The 20,678-nt window shown below is 43.6% G+C and overlaps 2 protein-coding genes across 2 annotated transcripts in view; one reads left to right on the forward strand and one right to left on the reverse strand.

Annotated features, from left to right (window-relative positions):
* The window catches only part of T265_01950 (hypothetical protein), a gene marked incomplete at both ends in the record, with an annotated part of 35,256 nt that extends 16,021 nt beyond the window's left edge, over window positions 1-19,235 (reverse strand). The window contains 2 exons of the mRNA XM_009166088.1: window positions 17,459-17,626; window positions 19,176-19,235. Of these exons, the coding sequence (XP_009164352.1) occupies window positions 17,459-17,626; window positions 19,176-19,235 (228 nt within the window). The remainder of the gene's footprint in view (window positions 1-17,458; window positions 17,627-19,175) is intronic.
* T265_01949 (hypothetical protein) overlaps window positions 1-20,678 on the forward strand; it is a gene marked incomplete at both ends in the record, with an annotated part of 35,467 nt that overhangs the window by 8,775 nt on the left and 6,014 nt on the right. The window contains 6 exons of the mRNA XM_009166087.1: window positions 1,609-1,758; window positions 6,183-6,411; window positions 11,438-11,477; window positions 13,124-13,189; window positions 16,072-16,240; window positions 17,447-17,890. Of these exons, the coding sequence (XP_009164351.1) occupies window positions 1,609-1,758; window positions 6,183-6,411; window positions 11,438-11,477; window positions 13,124-13,189; window positions 16,072-16,240; window positions 17,447-17,890 (1,098 nt within the window). The remainder of the gene's footprint in view (window positions 1-1,608; window positions 1,759-6,182; window positions 6,412-11,437; window positions 11,478-13,123; window positions 13,190-16,071; window positions 16,241-17,446; window positions 17,891-20,678) is intronic.

Raw genomic sequence — 20,678 nt, forward strand, 5'->3', positions numbered from 1 at the left:
GAAGAGAGTAAATTTGACTTGCTTTGGCCATTGCTCATTGGAACCAGAGCCGCACTATGGTCAGCTCACGTATAACTGAAAACCATCATATCTGGGTGACACTCTTATGAAATATTTATACCTCCTACTTTTCGTGTTTCAATTGATAGTTACTGAGCTGTGCCGATGTCTCATTGTATTAACTGTGGATTAAGCACAATAGGCTATGCAAAAAAGGGGGGGCGTTGCCTTATATAAACCCGAACGAAGGATATACTGATCGGAATCTGATTTGGCCGTTGATCGAAGAAATCAACAGTTACTCTTATATACTGAGCATCCAATATTCGCATCGCCTTGTACGGATAACCTGTTCTTCACGGGAACAGTTTGTTGGTAGAGGCATTGGGGGTGCACAAAAGCAGTGTTAGGTTACTTTGAAGTAACAGTTTCTCCTTCTTTGTGAGTTTGGTGATTCAATTCGCTAACAAAGTCAAACGTGCTAGGCAGAAGGAAATACTTTCTGTGGTCCAAACTTTCCACAATGTGCATCGCCCCGTCATAGCACCAAACCGTGATGGTCGAACTTGTCGAACGTCAATGAGGGAACACTCAAGCAGAAACGAAGTAACCACCGTACGGGTGATTTACGGCTTCATTTCTGTTTTTTACTTTAGTTCGCCTTTTGTGTCCGGCGGAATGACACTCAGTTAACACAGGTTGAGCTAAAATATGTGGTTGAGTGTAATGCGGAATTCATCAGCTCAGGACTGAGAGGACCTTACCTGAATCGTTTGTCTATTTTTGAAAAACAAGGTTTTTTTATGCTATCGGAACATAGTATGCCCGGTTCGGTGCGCCGTGCAAAACTAATGTACCATAGAGCAACGAGGACTCAAGTGCCCAGGGGAAAATAGTTTATGTAAAACGTTCCTAACGGAGACCACAGGAGATCAACCCTCAATGACGAATTCAAAACCCTAAAAGAAAATTGGAAGTTGCTCGAAGATTTCACCAATGACAGGCGGGCAATCTTACTGAGAGATCTGCATGCACAATTCCAGTTTGCCATAGTTCGTTCAGAATGTTTAGAATATAAAATACTGAAAAGGACAGTTGAACTCGGCAGCTTGCTGTCATGATTTAATGGATCCCAGGAGCCGGTTTATCCCCATGCAGTTGAAGCCGAAGTCACGCAACATATCCGCGTAGTCCAGCTATCGGCTGCATGATACTTTCAAGTATGATGGCATTTCGGGTTTTCTCGGAAAGCAGTCCTGGGGCATCGAATAGTAACTGTTCTGATTTGAAGGTAGCCCGAAAACGTTAGAAGGTAATGTTTCAATACAGCAATTCTGTCGGGAAACATGCGCCACTCTTCATCGTGAAGAGCTGAAACGGTCACAAGCTGACGAAGTGTACTGACAAGACATCTGGTAGTTGGTGATAACTCTTCCTACTTTCCACATATACTTGTATTGGTAAGGAACCGCATTTTTCAGCAATTTTGAATTCCTTTTTGATGGACTCTTGAACGGAGTGAAACCTCGGACGAGTCTGAGCAACGACTCTTTAAAAATGCCGTGCACTCCTAAAAAATACATTTTTACCCATCCCCATCCTTTGCAGCTAATTTTAATCAGCCTTCTCCAGGGAGCTGTTTGGCACTGAGCCTCCTTCAGCGAGCTGCTCTCAGAAACCCACTTGTGATGGCTCGTTTGTTTCAGTTCTTGTTGGATAAAACCACTTCAACCGGAAAAGACCACAGGGAATTAGCATGTAAGTTTTTGGAGCAGCTTTTTCACGTAAACAATCTGTTGTATAAATCTGTGCATCGATTCTGTGGAAGCTCGTAATCTACGCCCATCTGAACATCATCATCATCACCCTGATCATCATCGACAGCGTGACATCAGTGTTCAACACCGATGCTTCACTGCCATACAGCCATGATTTATTCGAAAGCCTTATTGCAAAGAAAAGAATAAAGGTGGTTCGGGAAAAGACTAAGTGCTAGCTTACCACAATCATTCCGAGGTTCCTATACCTCTAGACATTCACTCAGGCGATCTGGATAGAAACTGACAGCAAGAACGCCACTGACGTCGGTTGGCAGCCATATCTTGTAGTGTCTCCAACCAGGCACAGTGGGGATCACGCGGTCTCCATCCTGGAAAGCGAGTAGCGCCGACAGCACCCAAGCGTTTCGTGATCTCCTTCATACTCCTCTGCCAAGTCATGGGTTGGCCACCTCTCTGTTTACGCTACTCCGAATAGGGCATGGAAAACAGTGCTGTCTTCGGCAAACCATGATTCGGCATACGTAACGCACGTCCCAACCAACGCAGCTTTTGGTGCTGCACACATTCTTCAATGGAGGACCCGTTACACAACCAAGCACTGGCTTTCTAATCGCCTCGTTACGAATTCACCGACATCAACCCATACGATTGTCGAACAGCTGAAAATGTCTCAGTTCCGCTATTCGAATAGGCCGAGTCTCACAGCCATACAACAAAACAGCCCGTACTGTAGCTTGATACACACGTCCCTTCAGATTCAGGGATAAACCATTCTGACGCCATAGGTGTCTCAAATTAACAACGCGGCCCCAGCCTTGCAGATTCGTGCATTCACCTCATCTGTCACACTGCAGTCAGAACTAATACAACTTCCAAGATACGTAAAACGCTCCACAACTTCCAGTACCTCTCCCTGGATTGTAAGTGGCGTGTTCAGTGACTGCACGTCCACGAGTATGACCTTACCATCTGATGAGCCTCAAAAGGAGGCAGGCCGGTGGTGTATTACCTGCGAGTTTTCAGAAACTGTATAAGTAGTGTTCCAAGAATAGTTGAGGTCAGTTGAAGGTGAATATCATGACAGAAACATTCAGTTGGGATTCAGTTGAGTCCAAATTACTGTTTAAATGATTATTCCGCTAACTGATTATAATTTAGGTTCGCGCAGAACATGAAGCTAACGGAAACTCGGAGACTGTGTCTACCTGATGAGTCCCAAGAAGAGTGAAACTAGATGTGAGATGTTCAAGATTTTGCGGCAGTTTTATGAGCATGTGTTACGGCCAAATGACGGCGATTATCACTTTGAAGGTCGGCGATTTGACTTTGGGGCAAGACTTCCGAGGACATGAATTGTCCAACTAGCGGGAACTCTCATAGAAGAGGTAATAATGGACAACAAGGCAACGTAATGAGTTTTCTCAGTTTCCGCTGCTGACTAGTTTTCAGTGAACCGTTTTTCTGGGACACAGAGAAGTACTTGCCTGTAAACAGTAGTTATGCGCAAGCTGAAAATGCGGCCTGCAGGCGAAACTAAACGCACTTAGTGGGACCAAAACCATGCGAGTGCTACCTAAAGGCCGCGATCTGAAGAATGACTCCGAAGTCATCAGACGAATGAGGTAAGGAATGACAGAGTTTTTATGAGCTTATGTTCTTATGCATAGATCCACGTCAGTGGTACCAACCGTGCACCGAATTGCATCGGTTCCAGCTGCCACAGCTTCATTCATCGTGGAGAAGAAGGCAAAGAGGACGAGAGCCATTCTTCGGAGGCGACACCTCGATCTTTGCAGTGATGGTATACGGATGTTTGTCCAGCGTGGCAAGAGCTATTTAGTGAATGCGATACCTTTGTTGTTGAAAGACCGCCATTGGCTGTGTGAATTTATCAGACTTCATCAAGTATTATTCCATAAAAATGCATACATGTATTTATATGTCTCCAACTTAAGGTGCCTTTAGCTACGCTGAAGTGTATAAAATTTTGTAGCTGAGTGGTATTCCGTCCATCACCTAAATTCACTTACGTGGTTCGTGACCAAAAAATTAAATGAGCTGAACTGCATTAGATATACGTTTTTCGGATATCGAAACCCTGAATACCATCCCAATCATAAGATCACTTAGAAAATTAGATGTACAGATGTATATCTTTCACGGAGTCTTAGTGACATAATACCACCATAAGGATTGCTAACAATGACGGACTGCAAATTCGAAAAGGGAATTTCAATAGCTGTCTAATAAGCCGAAAGCGAATTAACTGGATCTTTGTGTAGGTAAAAATGGCATTCAAGTGTCTGAGTGCATCCCCAGTGCCGTCGCAAGATGTTACAGGAATCAAAATGGGAAGGGTTGGACGCCTTACTAAGTTTACGCAAGAAAAAATTGTGGATAGTCCGAAAAAACACATTTAGGGGGCAACACGTTAGCGTGGAAACGGAAAGAAAACGAGCCCCAGGGAAATGTACTTCAGACTTCCTTTGGATAGATGCGGTGACAAATAAAAGCCTCATGGGATACCGCCAACTACTGAAAAGGCAAATTCTCCGGTAAATGAAAATAGAAAAATTGTTAGAGATGACTGTGAAAATGCGACATTTCCTTTATGAAATAACAGTGTTAGCCACGACGGTAGAGAATGCACATCGTGGTTACATCTCGGTTGGAGGATTCAGCCAGAAGACACGAGTATCAGTAGAAAACTTTGACCATCGAAACCAAATAGGCTCCCTGATATTTCGTTAATCTCACCAGCTGTTTACTTACATTCAGAATCAGGTCCAGGTCAGGATAACGGACATGCAATATGACAAACACACAGAAAAGTGAAGCCCATATGGTGAGCCAACTCATCAGAAATAAACTAGCCACCTACATGGTTTGAGTTTGTTGATATGGTACGAAGTTCGAGGCAGTTGCGCGATATGTTTCTCTTTCGCACATGTTCCCCCACTTGAGGAGACAAGTGATATACTACTGAACCGAATATTCCTATTCATCGCTTTTGTTGTGCACTATAAATGTGCAAATCTGAAGTACTATACTCATTTACATACGAATTTGGTTTTGACAGGAGAATCAAGTGAATCCAGCCTAGTCTCTCGTTCATAATGGTCCACTTTTCAGCAGTCTTATGAGTAGTATCTTACGTCTAGGCAAAAACGTGCAGGTCTTTTTCACAAAGCTTCGCGTGGCGCGGTAATGGGAAGCTCGCTTGGACCATTTGTAGCCGACAGCTTTATGGGGTCTGTGAAGAATACAAGATTACGTCAATCTATAAGCCTATAAGTCTATAAGCCATTCAGCACTGCGATCCCAACTTGGGATTTGTGGCTAAGACCTGCATTGAATCATGCCTGCAGCTTCAGTATTTTTATCCAATCTGATCTGGATTCTGATGCTCGCTGTAATGAACTCACTGGCCTGTGTGCCAGACGGTCAGATTACATTTCCGTTATCCTGCTCTAACTTTGGTTGTGAATTTATGTAAACAGCTAATGGACTACGCGAAACGTTCCACCCTTTAATGACGCTTCTTGATCTCATCGAAATGCCCTCTCCTGGGAGTTTCGTGAGATGCGAACCGATGATGAATCCCAATAAGTAAGAAACAACTGTGTACAGTGCTTCTTGGCCTCTCAGCACATGTTGACTTCACTTACATGACGAAATCTCAGTTTTTATTTCTGTCGATTGCGTCGAAGAACATGCTTCCCATTATCTGTCTTTCCCAGCTTCAGCAGTTTCCAGCTTGATAAGTGTGCTACACTGAGAGACTGTTGTCTACAAGAATTTCGGAGCACTTTGTAATGAAGTTAGCCTTTAACCATTTCAAGCTTGCATCCAACCCAATCGCTGAAAACTTGGTTGATTGCAACGAGTTCGACGAATCATGGCAGCAATTCAGTCACAAACTGCTAGAATGACAGTCGTCTCCTACGTATCGCCTAAGCGGCGGCCATTCAGCACTGCGATCCCAACTTGGGATTTGTGGCTAAGACCTGCATTGAATCATGCCTGCAGCTTCAGTATTTTTATCCAATCTGATCTGGATTCTGATGCTCGCTGTAATGAACTCACTGGCCTGTGTGCCAGACGGTCAGATTACATTTCCGTTATCCTGCTCTAACTTTGGTTGTGAATTTATGTAAACAGCTAATGGACTACGCGAAACGTTCCACCCTTTAATGACGCTTCTTGATCTCATCGAAATGCCCTCTCCTGGGAGTTTCGTGAGATGCGAACCGATGATGAATCCCAATAAGTAAGAAACAACTGTGTACAGTGCTTCTTGGCCTCTCAGCACATGTTGACTTCACTTACATGACGAAATCTCAGTTTTTATTTCTGTCGATTGCGTCGAAGAACATGCTTCCCATTATCTGTCTTTCCCAGCTTCAGCAGTTTCCAGCTTGATAAGTGTGCTACACTTTTTTGCACAAACGGCTGCTAAATCCCCTGTCGAATCGTGTCCCCCTACAATGATACGCCATCTATGTGACCTGTTGCTCGGTCGTTTGGACGTTATCTGTCAGCTGATGAGCGAACAACCCGTACCTTCTCAATGTATGGTGGAAAACTTGGGGACTACTTTCCGAATAATTACGGGTCTGTCAGAAGATAGGTAAATTTTCAGTCTTCTGTCCCTTGTATCGTTCGTTAACTGTGAAGTAATCTTTACTGTCTGTGGTGTGCTGTTTTTATGTGGAGTAACTTTTCCCAATGTTACGCGTATGATGAAACAATCATTGAATAGATCGGATGGACTGGAATTTTATCTGACTTTTGCCCAGTCTCGTTGTGAAAAAGAAAAACGGAAACCCAAACTTTGATAGACACTATTCAATTGGAACCTTAACTTCTGCTTATCCATTTGATCAAAACAGCCGGAAGATGCAGACTGTCTGATACGGACAATTTTTCCAGCTGTGATAACAATGGTAACTAGGGATGGACGTTGATCGTCACACGAGTTTACACGGCGAATTGTGGGGTGAAATCAATTGCGGTTTGTTACGTTGCTGCAGTTATTATCGTGCCAAAGAAAAGTATTTTTGTCTAGCTCCACAGTCAGCTACTCTAGCTTCGACCGTCATTTTTCCATTCACGTGATTGTCATCTGATATTATCGGTCGAGTGCTATTTGCCTTTGCTACTGGCCTCACCATTTCCCAAGGCCCATCACTTTGCAGTGATGACATATCTGTTTATTTCTACCGTACATTCTCACTAAGTGCACCTTGCAGCACCAATTGGTACATGTCTGAGTTGGGTACGTGACCATATTTGCTACGTAGCTCGATTCTTGTTGTAAAGCTGTTGAAGCACACTACGCAAGCCAGGACAAAAAATATCCGAATTCAACCTTTCACCCAGCGGTCTGTGTGATTTTATCCACGGGACCTCCTTTCTTTCTAACGGTGGGTTAAAAGGGCTTCGAAAACACCCCACGGAGCTGGTCGGTTAAGACTGTTAGTTGACTCTGAGTAAAACAACTTATACTGGTTGCATGTGCCGTCGCTCTGGAGCTTCAACTCAGGTCATTCCATCCCTCGAAAACTCGCGATTGTAAATAGATTTCACGGACATATATCTGTGTTTATTCCAGATTTTCCAAAAAGTCATAACTAATGTTAGATTTTGCTTTCCATAATTCTGGTTCCACCAAAATCGGAAAGCGAATTAGGCGATGTTAGCCAGCTATCCGTTTTCGTACGATTCACTGAAACCGCCGAATAGGACCGAGTAGAAAATCCCAGACTAGATCGACGGACTTTTTTCATTTTTATAGGTTGAGTCAAAATTAGTTGAGTTGAGCTACTTCTGTTCAGGTGGCATATACTTTGCATATAAAAATCTCTCAAGGATGTACCCAAAGCATATGCTGTCTTCCTTCAGTAATGTCTAAAAATTGACATGGAAAGTGCCATGAAGTATTCCCAGCTCATTATTTTGAGTTGACAGTTTAGACGATGTGATCACCGGCTGCATTTCTGCAGAGCTCCGCGTGGAGCGACTAAGCACGTTCGTGACAGTTCTAAGTGACACGAATATATGGTGGTGGCTCCTTAGCAATGTCACACGTTGTCTCTTTTGTGTCTATCATGTCTACTGTCTGTAACTCGTTTGTTCATCAAGTCGAGTTTCTGTTCGGTAAATTCTGGAGTTAACTGAATCACCTTTCTGTAACAGTCAGTACAAGCTATTCCGAAGGCATTTCACCAGATATTGCTACTGTGATTATTTTCTATGTCACTTCCAATGGAAACTTACTATATTACACCCATCCATCACTGATAGTCCATCCTCTGATATAACCGTAGAACTATGTGCAACAATCGCAGGATTCGTGTTCAGGAAATGACGGAAGTCCACGGTGTTTGTTTTGAGGAGACTAGTCACCCGAATCCCCCGCACATCCCATCCATAAAGCTCGACATGGTTAATTTTTATCCGATATGGTGTGTGCTTCATTGTTCATAGAGCGCTACTTCTATTGTGGGATTCGTTGCCCGAGTTTCTCAAAGAGTTGGTCGACCTGTGCATATCCGAATTGAAAAACAGCAGTCGGTCAATCCGCTGCGTCAGGAAACTCGTTCACTTCATTTACAACCTGAGGACCGTACGGTCGTGATCCAGCTAAAAATGGGTTGGTTTTGAACTCCAAAATGCAGTTTGCGCATGCCTTTTATGAATTCATTCGATTTTCAAGACTGTAAACAAACGTATTACCTGCGAGTCGGTGGCCTGTCATTCAATACCAGAGGAACTTTGAAGCTCAAAAAGACGAATGATTCACACGATAAATGAAGCTTTCAAATGACTTGAGGAGTCAGTCCGTACGAAATGCAAGAATGAATGGATGCCTAAAACGAAAAGCCCAACATACTGCTTATGGTGAAAAACGGAAAATTGAGTACACCTTGATACAGCGTGCAACTATTGGTTGGAACCTGATAAATTCTTGGTTAGCGTGGAATTTGGCAGGCCCGGAGAAGAATAGACAAGTAGAAAACTACACCATGTTCGTCGCGAAAGTTGGTGGTTTCAGAAAAAAAATATCCTCGAATGCTTTCCGCGTATTCAAGATACTCGTGCGGTTCGGATATCCATGTTATAACCCTCCTTCAACTCGGCTAATATTCCGAGCAACTGACTTGTACAACAGACTGGTCCCTTCACGACTTCTTGATCAGCTTCACTGAAGATGAGGGTCGTCGTATGTCTGGGCTTTCTAGGATTCGACTAAAATTTTGCGCTACACAATGACGTTTCTTGAATTTATGTTGGCCTTATTATAAATTCAGGATTACTCGATCATCGTCTTTCAAATACGTACACCATTGTACATTAAAAGATACTTTTGTATCAGACTTTCCGAGAACTTAGCGAACGATTAAATTGGTTTTCTAATCTATTGTTGGTTCTCAGGACTGTCCACTAATTTCACAGAGGCTTGTGGTCAGTGTGTCGAAATCCTGGTAGCTCGACTGCGTTTAGTGGTGATTGATCAGATGACTGTTGATCAGCCACCAGAGGCTTGTGGGTTCGTCAGTTCCATCCAGTGTTCCTTCTCTCGAGGACAGTGCCCAAGAAGGAACACGTTTACCCGGAAGAAAACCTCCAATCCCGGATTTTTTTATTGCATTCCGGTGCAGAAATAACTCCCCTTCCCCAGAGTTCAAGAAGAGTCCCTTCCAATAGCTGGTTTATTCCCCATTTGGTTTGGTGTGCGCCATTGACGCGCATTCCCCAAGGGGCTACCATTTTGGTAATCAGTAATAAGCTCGGCTGATTTACTGTTCCCCTTCTTTACCTGGAGTTCAATATTGCTCAGTGGTCAAGACTCGAACATACCGACGGAAAGGTCCGTGGTTCAGACCGAACCTCTGCCTCTCGACTGTTCATGTATAAGCTTGGGCAATCTGGCAGTATTTCAATCCTCGTGCTTCTCTCAGGTGACATTGCAGCTAGGCACCTTAAGTGTGTTACAGTCTACCAAGTACTAGTTTGTTCATTTATTTTCATTCACCTGACTTGGTCTTTGGAAGTCACATGTAACCATTCGTTGAACAATGCGTCACAGCTCAATCCTTCTAGAGTTATCATCATTCATCATTCATTCCAGTGTCGTTCAAGATTACGCCGTCGTGAGCATTTATCTCACTTGGTGGCTTTTACGAGTTTCAATGCATAAAAATAGCTCACAATCACCTTGATGACCGAGGGTCTGACAATTACGAGAAAAGTTTATCACGCTGCAATGGTATATGAGTGTAATTCCATCCAGCCTCCGTGAGACCGCCCAAGCCCCATGTAATACCTTCAGTTTCAACTGGTTCTTAAAGACGTAATCGACCCTGTCGTCTCCGAGTAACCGACCTATGTCGTTGGGTTCTGAGGATCCGTCTTTATGAGTAAACTGTCTTGTACCTTGGGCCTGGCGATGAATTTTCTCATTCTGTTGGCAACTACCTAGGGTGTTGTCCTTTGCCTCACTGCAGTATACTGGTAGCACCAGAAGTCCTTGTGTCAACCAATGTTGACCTACGGACGGACCTGTGGACGTCTGTTGTTAATACGCCCGATATTCCCGTTTTTTGGTTGATAGGGCTAAACTGGATTCTGTTTTCCTCTAAATTCTTTCTACACAAGGAAGGCAACATTGGGCTATGTGGCAAATGAGACACCTGACATTTGATTGTGTCTGGTCTCAACACGAGAGTACCACAGTGTACTACGATCTTATCGCATTGCCACAGTGAACATATTGTTTTTCTTATCTCCTGATCTAGCCTATCCTTGTTTAAAACTCTGCTTTCTATTCTTCCAGCCAACAAACAAAGCTAATCGAATTCTTCAACACTCAGTCAGTAAGTTTCTATGATGCAATTGATTCTTTTTCTTTTTGAAACACTGAATTCCCTCATAACTTTCACATCAATACAGCAAGGTGGAACAGAAGGTGTAAAACTTTCTTAATTCTAGATAAAAAGGCGCGGAAATAAGGATTGAGCGTCGAATATCAGGTAAGGTCTAATGAGAACGTGTGTGGTGGGGTCAGTTTAAAACTGAGCAGATGGCCTGAATCATTTTACTTTTTGTGCTGACTGTTGTGTCCTAATTAATGGTGCTTCAAAAAAACGCAGTTGAAGGTGTGGTTGTCCAGCAGTCTTAAAATCTTGTGAACGATCAACTAGATGACTTCGAGAAATGCACTCATTTGCAAATCAATTTGGTTTTCACGAAAGACTCAACTGAATCTCTCGTTTATGATATTGTTGGCAACTACCTAGGGTGTTGTCCTTTGCCTCACTGCAGTATACTGGTAGCACCAGAAGTCCTTGTGTCAACCAATGTTGACCTACGGACGGACCTGTGGACGTCTGTTGTTAATACGCCCGATATTCCCGTTTTTTGGTTGATAGGGCTAAACTGGATTCTGTTTTCCTCTAAATTCTTTCTACACAAGGAAGGCAACATTGGGCTATGTGGCAAATGAGACACCTGACATTTGATTGTGTCTGGTCTCAACACGAGAGTACCACAGTGTACTACGATCTTATCGCATTGCCACAGTGAACATATTGTTTTTCTTATCTCCTGATCTAGCCTATCCTTGTTTAAAACTCTGCTTTCTATTCTTCCAGCCAACAAACAAAGCTAATCGAATTCTTCAACACTCAGTCAGTAAGTTTCTATGATGAAATTGATTCTTTTTCTTTTTGAAACACTGAATTCCCTCATAACTTTCACATCAATACAGCAAGGTGGAACAGAAGGTGTAAAACTTTCTTAATTCTAGATAAAAAGGCGCGGAAATAAGGATTGAGCGTCGAATATCAGGTAAGGTCTAATGAGAACGTGTGTGGTGGGGTCAGTTTAAAACTGAGCAGATGGCCTGAATCATTTTACTTTTTGTGCTGACTGTTGTGTCCTAATTAATGGTGCTTCAAAAAAACGCAGTTGAAGGTGTGGTTGTCCAGCAGTCTTAAAATCTTGTGAACGATCAACTAGATGACTTCGAGAAATGCACTCATTTGCAAATCAATTTGGTTTTCACGAAAGACTCAACTGAATCTCTCGTTTATGATATTCTACAGCTGAATGTGTTGCACACAGGCCGCCTCATGATTCAATTGGCACGATATTCGAGATATCGCAGTATAGTTTCAAGTAGTTTTCAAGTATATTTCTCAAGTAGAACATAAGTTTGACGGAAACTCGCGGACTGCGCCTACCTGATGAGCCCCAAGAAGGGCGAAATGGGTCGTGGGCTGTCGAAGAGTTTTCAGCAACCTTGTGAGTAGTTTCCTTTATGAAAACTAGATGACTTGCTTCTTACATGCTTTATGCCACGTAATCGGTTACCTACACTTGCGTGTTCTTGATATTGAGCTGCTGTGTAAAGCTGCCCTAGCTACATGGCTTTTGCAACCTTTCTTATCAGTGTTTAGATATCCTCTGAAAAGGACACCAATCCCTCCTGTATGCGTAGTTTTTCACCTCAACTGAACTGAATGACACGTGGTCTTGAGTGGTCGGGCTTACACTGAGAGTAGGTCTGAGACATATGGCCTGTGGTTGCAGAGACTGCGCGTAATCACACAGCTTGGAAATTTAGTTTCAGGTCAGAGTTGTGTTTATGCCTTATGGCGTTAGTAATATGAGTCACAGTAGGACCTCTGTCTTGGGTACAATGCTAGTCTGGTCGTAGGGCGTGTTTGGTCCAATACGAGGACATATGAACCTGTCCTGCTCGGCATTAGTGCTGAGAAGAAGACACAAAGAGGCTTCTTTTTTCTGCTGGTTCCCTCTGCCTTTACTCCTTGCCACACTTTTCATTCACCTGTTAATATTATGAATAATTTTTCACTAGCCTGTCATTGTTTAAGTCAGAGGGAAGTTTTACCTTCCTGGGCGTTTTCACGATTCTATGTTCCAATGGTCTAGTGTGAAGCCACATGGAACGACTATGATCTTGATTTAAATAGTTTCTCACTCACTACTGCTAATGGGACTTAGGAGCATTTATGATCGCTCTGAAGCTTTCAAGACTGTTGGACCACCAACGCCCACAGGCGTTAAGTCAATTAGAGCATAACATAACATGATGCAATGATTCAGGTGACCTGCTTATCCTGGAACTGACCCCACCGCACCTTTTATCACTAGGTGCTCACTGCTTTTTACTGTGCCTTTCATCTAAAAATGTAACATATTTTACGTCCTCAACAAGTGAAAATGATTTATATTGCGAACACCACGCAATCTGTGTTGTTATATTTGTTACTGCACCGATTGCGTTCTGTCCTACTTCCCGTCCTCACTTTCAGGTATTGGCCCACGAACCCCTGATTTGCGTTTTGTTCTGTTCCGTAATTATTGCATTGAGGGGATCAGTAAGTCTTCCGGTTGCTCTTGTCTCATCCATTGTAATTTCACAACTAACGGTTGCCCTAGCAACAGTTGGTTAGCCATGGTTCTGTCTGATTCTAACACGGGCACGTGACTCTTGGGCTTAGTCATCCTGTGTAAGCCTTCGGTTCTGCCCCTAAGCACGTTCATCAAGGGGTAGAGCAACCTGAAAAGCTTGCAACATCCCGCGAACAACTGTGCACTTCCAACGCTCACCAACTGAAACCACGTGTTGTTCCCACCTGCAGCGCACATAACGAGACGGTCTGTTACCAAACTATTTTTACACCCATTCCTGGTCAGGACTATTCATCCTTTAAGTTGTTCCGTTCTGCTATCTTTTTCCCACACTGTTCAATTTCTCGGTCTGACGAAGTTTAACGCAGGATTCACAGTGGCTGCGTAGGAATTCCTCTGTTGATCGAAATCACTGATTGTACCGGTAATTCACCCAGTCCCGACTAGGCGATCTAACAACATTGTGCAATGGATTAGAGTTCAAGACATGAATTCCCCAAGTATCGTGGCTACCAAGGTGGTTATAGGTTGCGAACCTCTGCGTAGTTGGCTCTAAGCAGCTCCTGCAGGTGGTGTTTTGATTATGCTTTTTGGAATATAAATGTGGATAAATAGAACCTACGGCGATACAATGGTGTGGTGCTTCTTGGCGTTCGATGTCATGGCACCAAAAGCAGCATGACTAGTATTAAGAACATTAGACAATGCCGGATAAATTGGGTTATTGGATAGAAATGGGTATTCGTACACTCAATGTAATACCGTCTGTCTCTGTTGTATCGAACTGGTATCGAAAACCATTGAACAGGAGGCTCCGTGCGTTCTAGAAACGATATGTGCCTAGCGCCATCTCGCAATGCGTTCTCGAGAGTGATATTCAATACGGTTCGGACAAACCGAGATGATCGCAAACATCTATCGCATTCCATGAATTTCCAGCGTTTTGTGTACATGTGTTCTATAGATAGACCAGATATCAGTCGAGAGTTTCTGACTGTGAGGCACTTGGCTCCACCCCATCCCTGGTCTCTTGATTCTCCCCGCCTGAATATGGTCAACCGATCGATAAACGTCAGCCCCGTACTTCCTATAATCGATCGAACGCGTTTCACATGAATTTTTAGACTAGCACTAATTACCTATAACCACCGTTCTATAGTACCAGCTGGACCTAGTTCGTGTTTCGAGGCGTAATCATTTTTTCATTACGTTTCCCATGTTCAGCTGTTTCAATGCCCTGATGATAATGAATAGGTCATTACCTAATTGCATTTCGGTCCCATTGATTACTCTATTTTTAAACACTACGTCTGTTTTCTCATTAGTCGGTTAAAAGATGAATCGCGTGTACGAAAAACGGTCTGGAAATAATTGAAGAATTACGGTAGACGACTAAGGTAATTTTCTTTGCAGCAGAAAAGGCGAAGATGACGTTTTTCTTGGTGTGGAATACTTCGTTATGATCTGCCTCTCGAAAGAAAAACAACCCAATCCAGGTTGAACTGTAGACAGTTTTTAGTTCCCAAAATAGCTATTCTACTGTCGAGGAGGTACCACCTCAGTATCAATACCGTTTGGCAATGATCCAGAATCACCAGTGGGCAGTACGGGACCAATAATTCGTTTCTATTACTAACCCACCGCTACACTATCACACGTAGTCAATGGGACTTTGACTTGACAATTGGTCTCTCACGGTGTCAGCTGGTTTGGATGCTGATCGAATCACTGAATATAGAAAATGTGGGCAAACAACATTTGATAACTCACTACTTCTGTAGTCCCAATCGTTTTATACCGTTTGAGTACATATTACCCCGCAGCTTTTTTCTATTCTGTTTTTTATGTGAGGAGACTTCGAAGCGATAGGTACAACCCAGATGTTGGACTCTAATGAACACTGCAGTTTTCTTGACATAACACATTACTTATATGGTTGCTGAAAACTCTGACAGCTTACGACCGGTTTCACCCTTCTCTGGGGTTTGTCAGTTAGGCGTAGTCCCCGGGTTTCCGTGTTCTAATCGAACACTAGTTATACGCAATGGGCGAGCTGCATTCATTTGTAAATTGATTTGGTGGTGATGGGAGACTCTCTCGATTAGGACAGAGTGGTTTTAGTGCAGCACATTCGGTTGAAGAGTACCATGGAAAAGAGATTCAGTTGATTATTCAGTCATGTCTTAATTTGTGTCCGTGTGCACTATACAGGCTTGTTTTGTTGTGGCACAGGTGTACGGCTCAGTCACCCATGTGCATTGCTTTCATGTATTCTACTGTCGATGGGAGCATTCTGTCTGGCTCTGTCAAAACCTACCGAACATGTCCGCAAACACTAACTTTTGCTACTAAGCGTGCAAGGCTTCGAAATAATAGTCACGTCCGAGGATATCTTGGTCCGCCTGAAGTTTACTCATCGTGGAAGGGGAAATAATTGAATTTGTTGGCGGATTTGAATCTGAATCTCTCAACTCTTGCGTGTGACAACAATCTGTAATAGAATTCAGTATTTCTAGCTGTTTCCAATGTATCCCATAGAGTACAACTTTAAACTTCGTAATCCACGTACATGAAAAAGCTTGAAAGAACTTTTGAGCTCGAGTACGGTGTCTATTATACTCATAGATAAATTCGTTCTGGGTTCCTGAGACAACTATCCACTGAACTTCTGTTTCTGTAATCGGTTAATCTACTCACTGGGCAACCGTAACTGCGACACCGTCATACCCGTTCTATTTCTCTCCAGATCAGATTACCTGTTTGCATGATCTCCCCTCTAAGGAGATTCACTTGATCTAGAAACTGCTTATTTGCTCATCTGTGCTGCTCACTAATTTCTCATTTTCAGGTGCTCGAAACTATGGGTCCCTCAGATATCATGTTCAAGCTATTCCAACTAGCGACTCATACCACACCATCAGCTCGATTGGAGAACTCAATCTTTGAATATATCACTGCAACGGTCGCGCAAGCCTATGCTTCAGTGTTGAATAAGTGTACCGAGCCTCTAGATTCAGGTAAACTAAGCTTCTTTTTTGTTGAAGAATGTTTCCGAGTTACTCAGTTATCCTTAATTATTGGCTAGACCACAAAACTCTGATATCGTTAGGTTATTGCTTAACCCAACAGAGTTGTGTAGTAGCTTGTCGGATATCTACATGCCCTTCTTGTGCTGATCTATGTGAAGTTACGATTGCGGTTGGTTGGGAGTGTTCTATTCATTCATTGTGTAGATGAAAAGGCAACTAGACCAGAGGGGGATAAATCCTCACCAATAACTTCTTGATGCGCATAAACATCGTTATCTGAGCTTCCTTGTTATTAAACCACAGGCATTCAGTCACACACCTCTTTGACTTCTGACTGATTGAGTTCTCGATAAACCACAGCATTCAGTCACACACCTCTTTGACTTCTGACTGATTGAGTTCTCGATCCTTGAGATTGTTGCGAAATACGGCTAGCTTGAATGTGTTGCTTGTTTCTTAGTTTGTTGGTCAAGCTTGACACGTGGCTTGTTAGATGTTTCGTCACTAATTGAGGAGGCATCATCAACGCGCGGTCGATTGGTCTGAAGGCTTGTGTACTCAGGTGCTTTGCTAGAATCTAATACTGCAATGTCTGGAAGAATTCCTTGTTTCAACAGTGTGTGCGAATGCTTCGGATCAGTATTAGATTTGTCCGCCTCCATCCCTTATCGTTTGGTTTTCCCTTTACCGTGTCTACATCTGTTACTATTTTTAGCCCTGTCTTTCTCGCTGGATGTTCTTGTTTTCAGTAAAGCAGCTGACATGGTGCGGCCGCTTACTGGAATGCATCTTCCAAAGGAATTATTACCATATTCTTTGTTTGGCATGATGATTTGTGGAAGTTATGTTCCGGGTCATCTGCTAATACCTGATTCGATGAAACTTATAGCCCAGTTCTGTCATTGCGTGTTCCAACCTTTCGGTCCCTATTAGTCAAGGTCAGAATACTATCCGTCAAGTGGATTTTGTCTGTGAAGTGATTCTTCTCTAATCACATAGAACCCTATCTCGTTCTGAGAACGATCCACATTTTCTCTCATTTCATTCGAGTCGATTTTGATTGCTGATATGCTCACATCATAGACGAATGATCTCCATTTTTCGTCATCCACCAGTCTGTTAGTTTTTTTTTTCTGTACTGAGTTGCTGATGTCATTAGTGCGCATGAACTTGTCTTGTTTCTTCTCGGTACAGATATCAACTCACATGTAGTAACAACCTTCGACCGGCTGTGGAACGACTGTCCCTCATTGGATGGTTTGGAACGATTCGCTTGTCATTGGCTTGTTGCTTGTCTTCAGAGTCTGTTGGCTCATCCTGGACCAAGTCGTCGAGTAGTGTTCGACAAGCTATCGTCTGTCTTTCTCCGATCCCCTGAAAAAGCCCACCCAAACAAGAACTTTAGTTTGTTGGAAACACGAATTTGTGAATTTTTGGAAGTGCTTCCCACAATTTGCTCAACTGGCCCACCAGGAGATGCGACTTCGGATGTTTGTCATTGGGAAGGAACGGGTTTGTTCGTACAGAAAACGTTCTATTTAGTGACTCTTCCGTTGGTTGAGCAAATCAATGCCTTCTCCGGTGCGTTGGTTATCAGTTCAAGCACAGAACAACAGAATTCTGTTGAGAGGTTAAGAGGTTTGTCAATCTGAATGGATCTCAAACTTGTTAAATTATCATTTTTCCTTCTTCCCGTCCTGCATGTGATGTACACCTCTGCTATCAGATCCTATTTAAAGCGGTTAGACGGTTGGTATCTGTAAAAGTCTTTTAGTTCTGAAAGCACGCACCGCGTTATAATAATGTTATATACGTCGTCAACGTCTGGAAGGGTTGTATTTGGCGATAGGCAGCAACATTAGTTTGTTGTCTTAAAAATGCGGAGTGGGACTCGACCGAATACACCTGAATTAGAAAAGCATTGTTAGCCAAACACTTTGCGCATCCTTCAGAAGACTAGAACCTTTATTGTGCGAAATGCGCGTAATGGTTTTCCCACGGGAATCAAAGCGAGATCATTAACTTGAGTCACCATTTGCTAATGGCCTCAACGTGCGGGAAGATCTTGTGAACTTATTTAGTTGTGTTGTTCAGACTCAGCAGATTTCAACGTGTTTCTTCGACAAATTTTGCTATATTGAATTGAAAATTTAGATCGATCCGCCGTCACGAGTTGTCCGCAGTTTTCCTCTTGTGCTTTCTAGTACCATGGTTCACTGACGTGTGTCTTGGTGATCGGAGTTTACACCGACTGTGTCTGTGTGTGCTGTGACGGACATTCTAGTCAACCAAAAGCTTTGGTTGAGGGCATTAATCGTATTTCTGTCCAGGTGTAGGCGCCCCTGCAGCATCCCAGCCCACGTAAAACCATGAATTTCATATTTACAAATAATCCCAAGCCACACCGACCGTCGTGTGGTGCCACCAGCCGGGTCGCCTTACTCGCTGCATACATAAGGGCGGGTAAGCGAAAACAGGCTACTGCTGACGCCTCCCTTCTTTCTCCTTCACATGCTTTTTCTTCCCCCTCGCCACATCCCATTAATGACTCTCTGATTGTAGGCCAGTGGTTAGGACTAATGGCTCTATTCATACTGCGTCAGTTTTACCAGCAACATTTGAGCGTCATCCAGCGCTGATATCCTCAGGCATCTTGACATCAACCCTCAAATCTCGACACCCGGTCTATATGGCCGCCTTCAATGTCCGCACTCTGAAGCAAGCAGGACAAGTTGCTCTTGTTCTCACCCTAAGCTCGTTTGACATTGATGTGTGTATTGTATCAGAAACAAGAATTCAAGATTCGTGCACAGTGGTTGAGTTAACCACCCCATCACTCTCCACTCGCTTCCCGCTGCGGACATCTGGCTACCCAGAGACTGCTGCGGCAGGGTGTGCAGGGGTCGGTATCATCTTAACTCACCGGGCCGAAGGATCCTTGCTTGTCTGGATACTCGGTGATAGTCTTCTCTGTGCCGTTCATCTGGCAACGTCAATGAGGCAGTCTTACGACCAGGAAATTCATCGCTCTTTGTTTATCGTGTCTGCTTACACCCAACAAATGGAGCTCTGACAACATAAAGGACGAGTTTTATGACTTCCTGAATCTCCTGTTGCGGCGACTCAAAAGCTCAGATATAGTGGTGGTTGTCGGAGATCTAAATGCACAAGTAGGCAGGCGTAGCGCAGCTAAGACTCAATTAGGATTGGACGGACAATGGTGGACGATTGCTTTTGCAATGTGCTGACCGCCGGCGGTTTTTATGCAGTACTAACCTTCGAAATAGCCGAAATCGTTTGGTCGCATGGTGTCCTCCACCGACTTGCTGGCTACTAACTCAACTTTATTACTTTGGCATCAGTTGGCGTTGGCGGTTGTTTTGGAATACGTTCGTGGATTCTGACCACGTGCTCGTTCAGAGCCGGTTCTCCCTTCTTTTTCTCGGACCGCATAAGGTGCGGACAAATCGCCTAGTAACTGAGACTGGAAGATCTTTCGAAAAACAGGTCCACTAGCCACCAGCTACCACCATTGGATCTTGCAAGTGAAACAGAATTCCGAACGCTGAACCTGGAATCCCCTACCGCCTCGGAGTTCAATGACTCAAATGCTGCGGAGCTCCTTGTCCAGGTGACCTCCCATCCGCATTATTCAAAGATGGAGGTTAAGTCCTCATTCAGCTCCTCGGAAGAGGAGACATCCGGACGCCTGGGAAGAATCGGTGATAGTGAGTTCGATAATCATCAGGTGATCAGCTGGAACCTGACTTGAACGCGACTTTTCGTGTCATTCTCCTTCATAGCTTTATGGTGGCTCGTGAAACACTTATTCGAGAACAGCAAGCTGGATTCCAGCTTGGTAGGGGTTGCTTTGATCGAATCTTAACACTCCGTCAGGTGCTAAAACGAAGCCACACGTACATATGACCCACGATTTCAGTATTCCTGGATTTCCATGACATGTTCGACTCGGTTGACCGGTCTGTTCTCGTTAAAACATTTGCCCCCCCTCCCCTAAACAATGCCCCGGAAGTTTGTGAAAATAATTTCATTGTATCCTCAGGCCTTCTGATGTGAAAGCTCTCGAAAGGCTTCCATCAGAGGTGCCTCTGTCTGTCCATTCATATTTAGTTTCGTGATTGATGAACTAATGAGACGAACGCTGGAATGTCTTCAAAACCCTGGTGATCAAATAGTCTGTGACGAAATCCTTGTTGATCTGGACGACACTGTCCTCGTCTTCGAAGAGGAGAAGGTTCAGGTATTTTTGGATGAGCTGACTACAATCATGCGCTTTGCACTCACAAAGTATAAGATATTACTCTTGGACAGTCGGTCACTGAACGCTTCACTTACAGTCCAGGGAGAGGTACTCGAAGTTGTGGAGCGTTTTACGTGTCTTGGAAGTTACATTAGTTCTGATTGA

The sequence above is a fragment of the Opisthorchis viverrini genome (assembly GCF_000715545.1).
Source record: "Opisthorchis viverrini unplaced genomic scaffold opera_v5_22, whole genome shotgun sequence".
In the NCBI taxonomy this organism is placed as follows: domain Eukaryota; kingdom Metazoa; phylum Platyhelminthes; class Trematoda; order Opisthorchiida; family Opisthorchiidae; genus Opisthorchis; species Opisthorchis viverrini.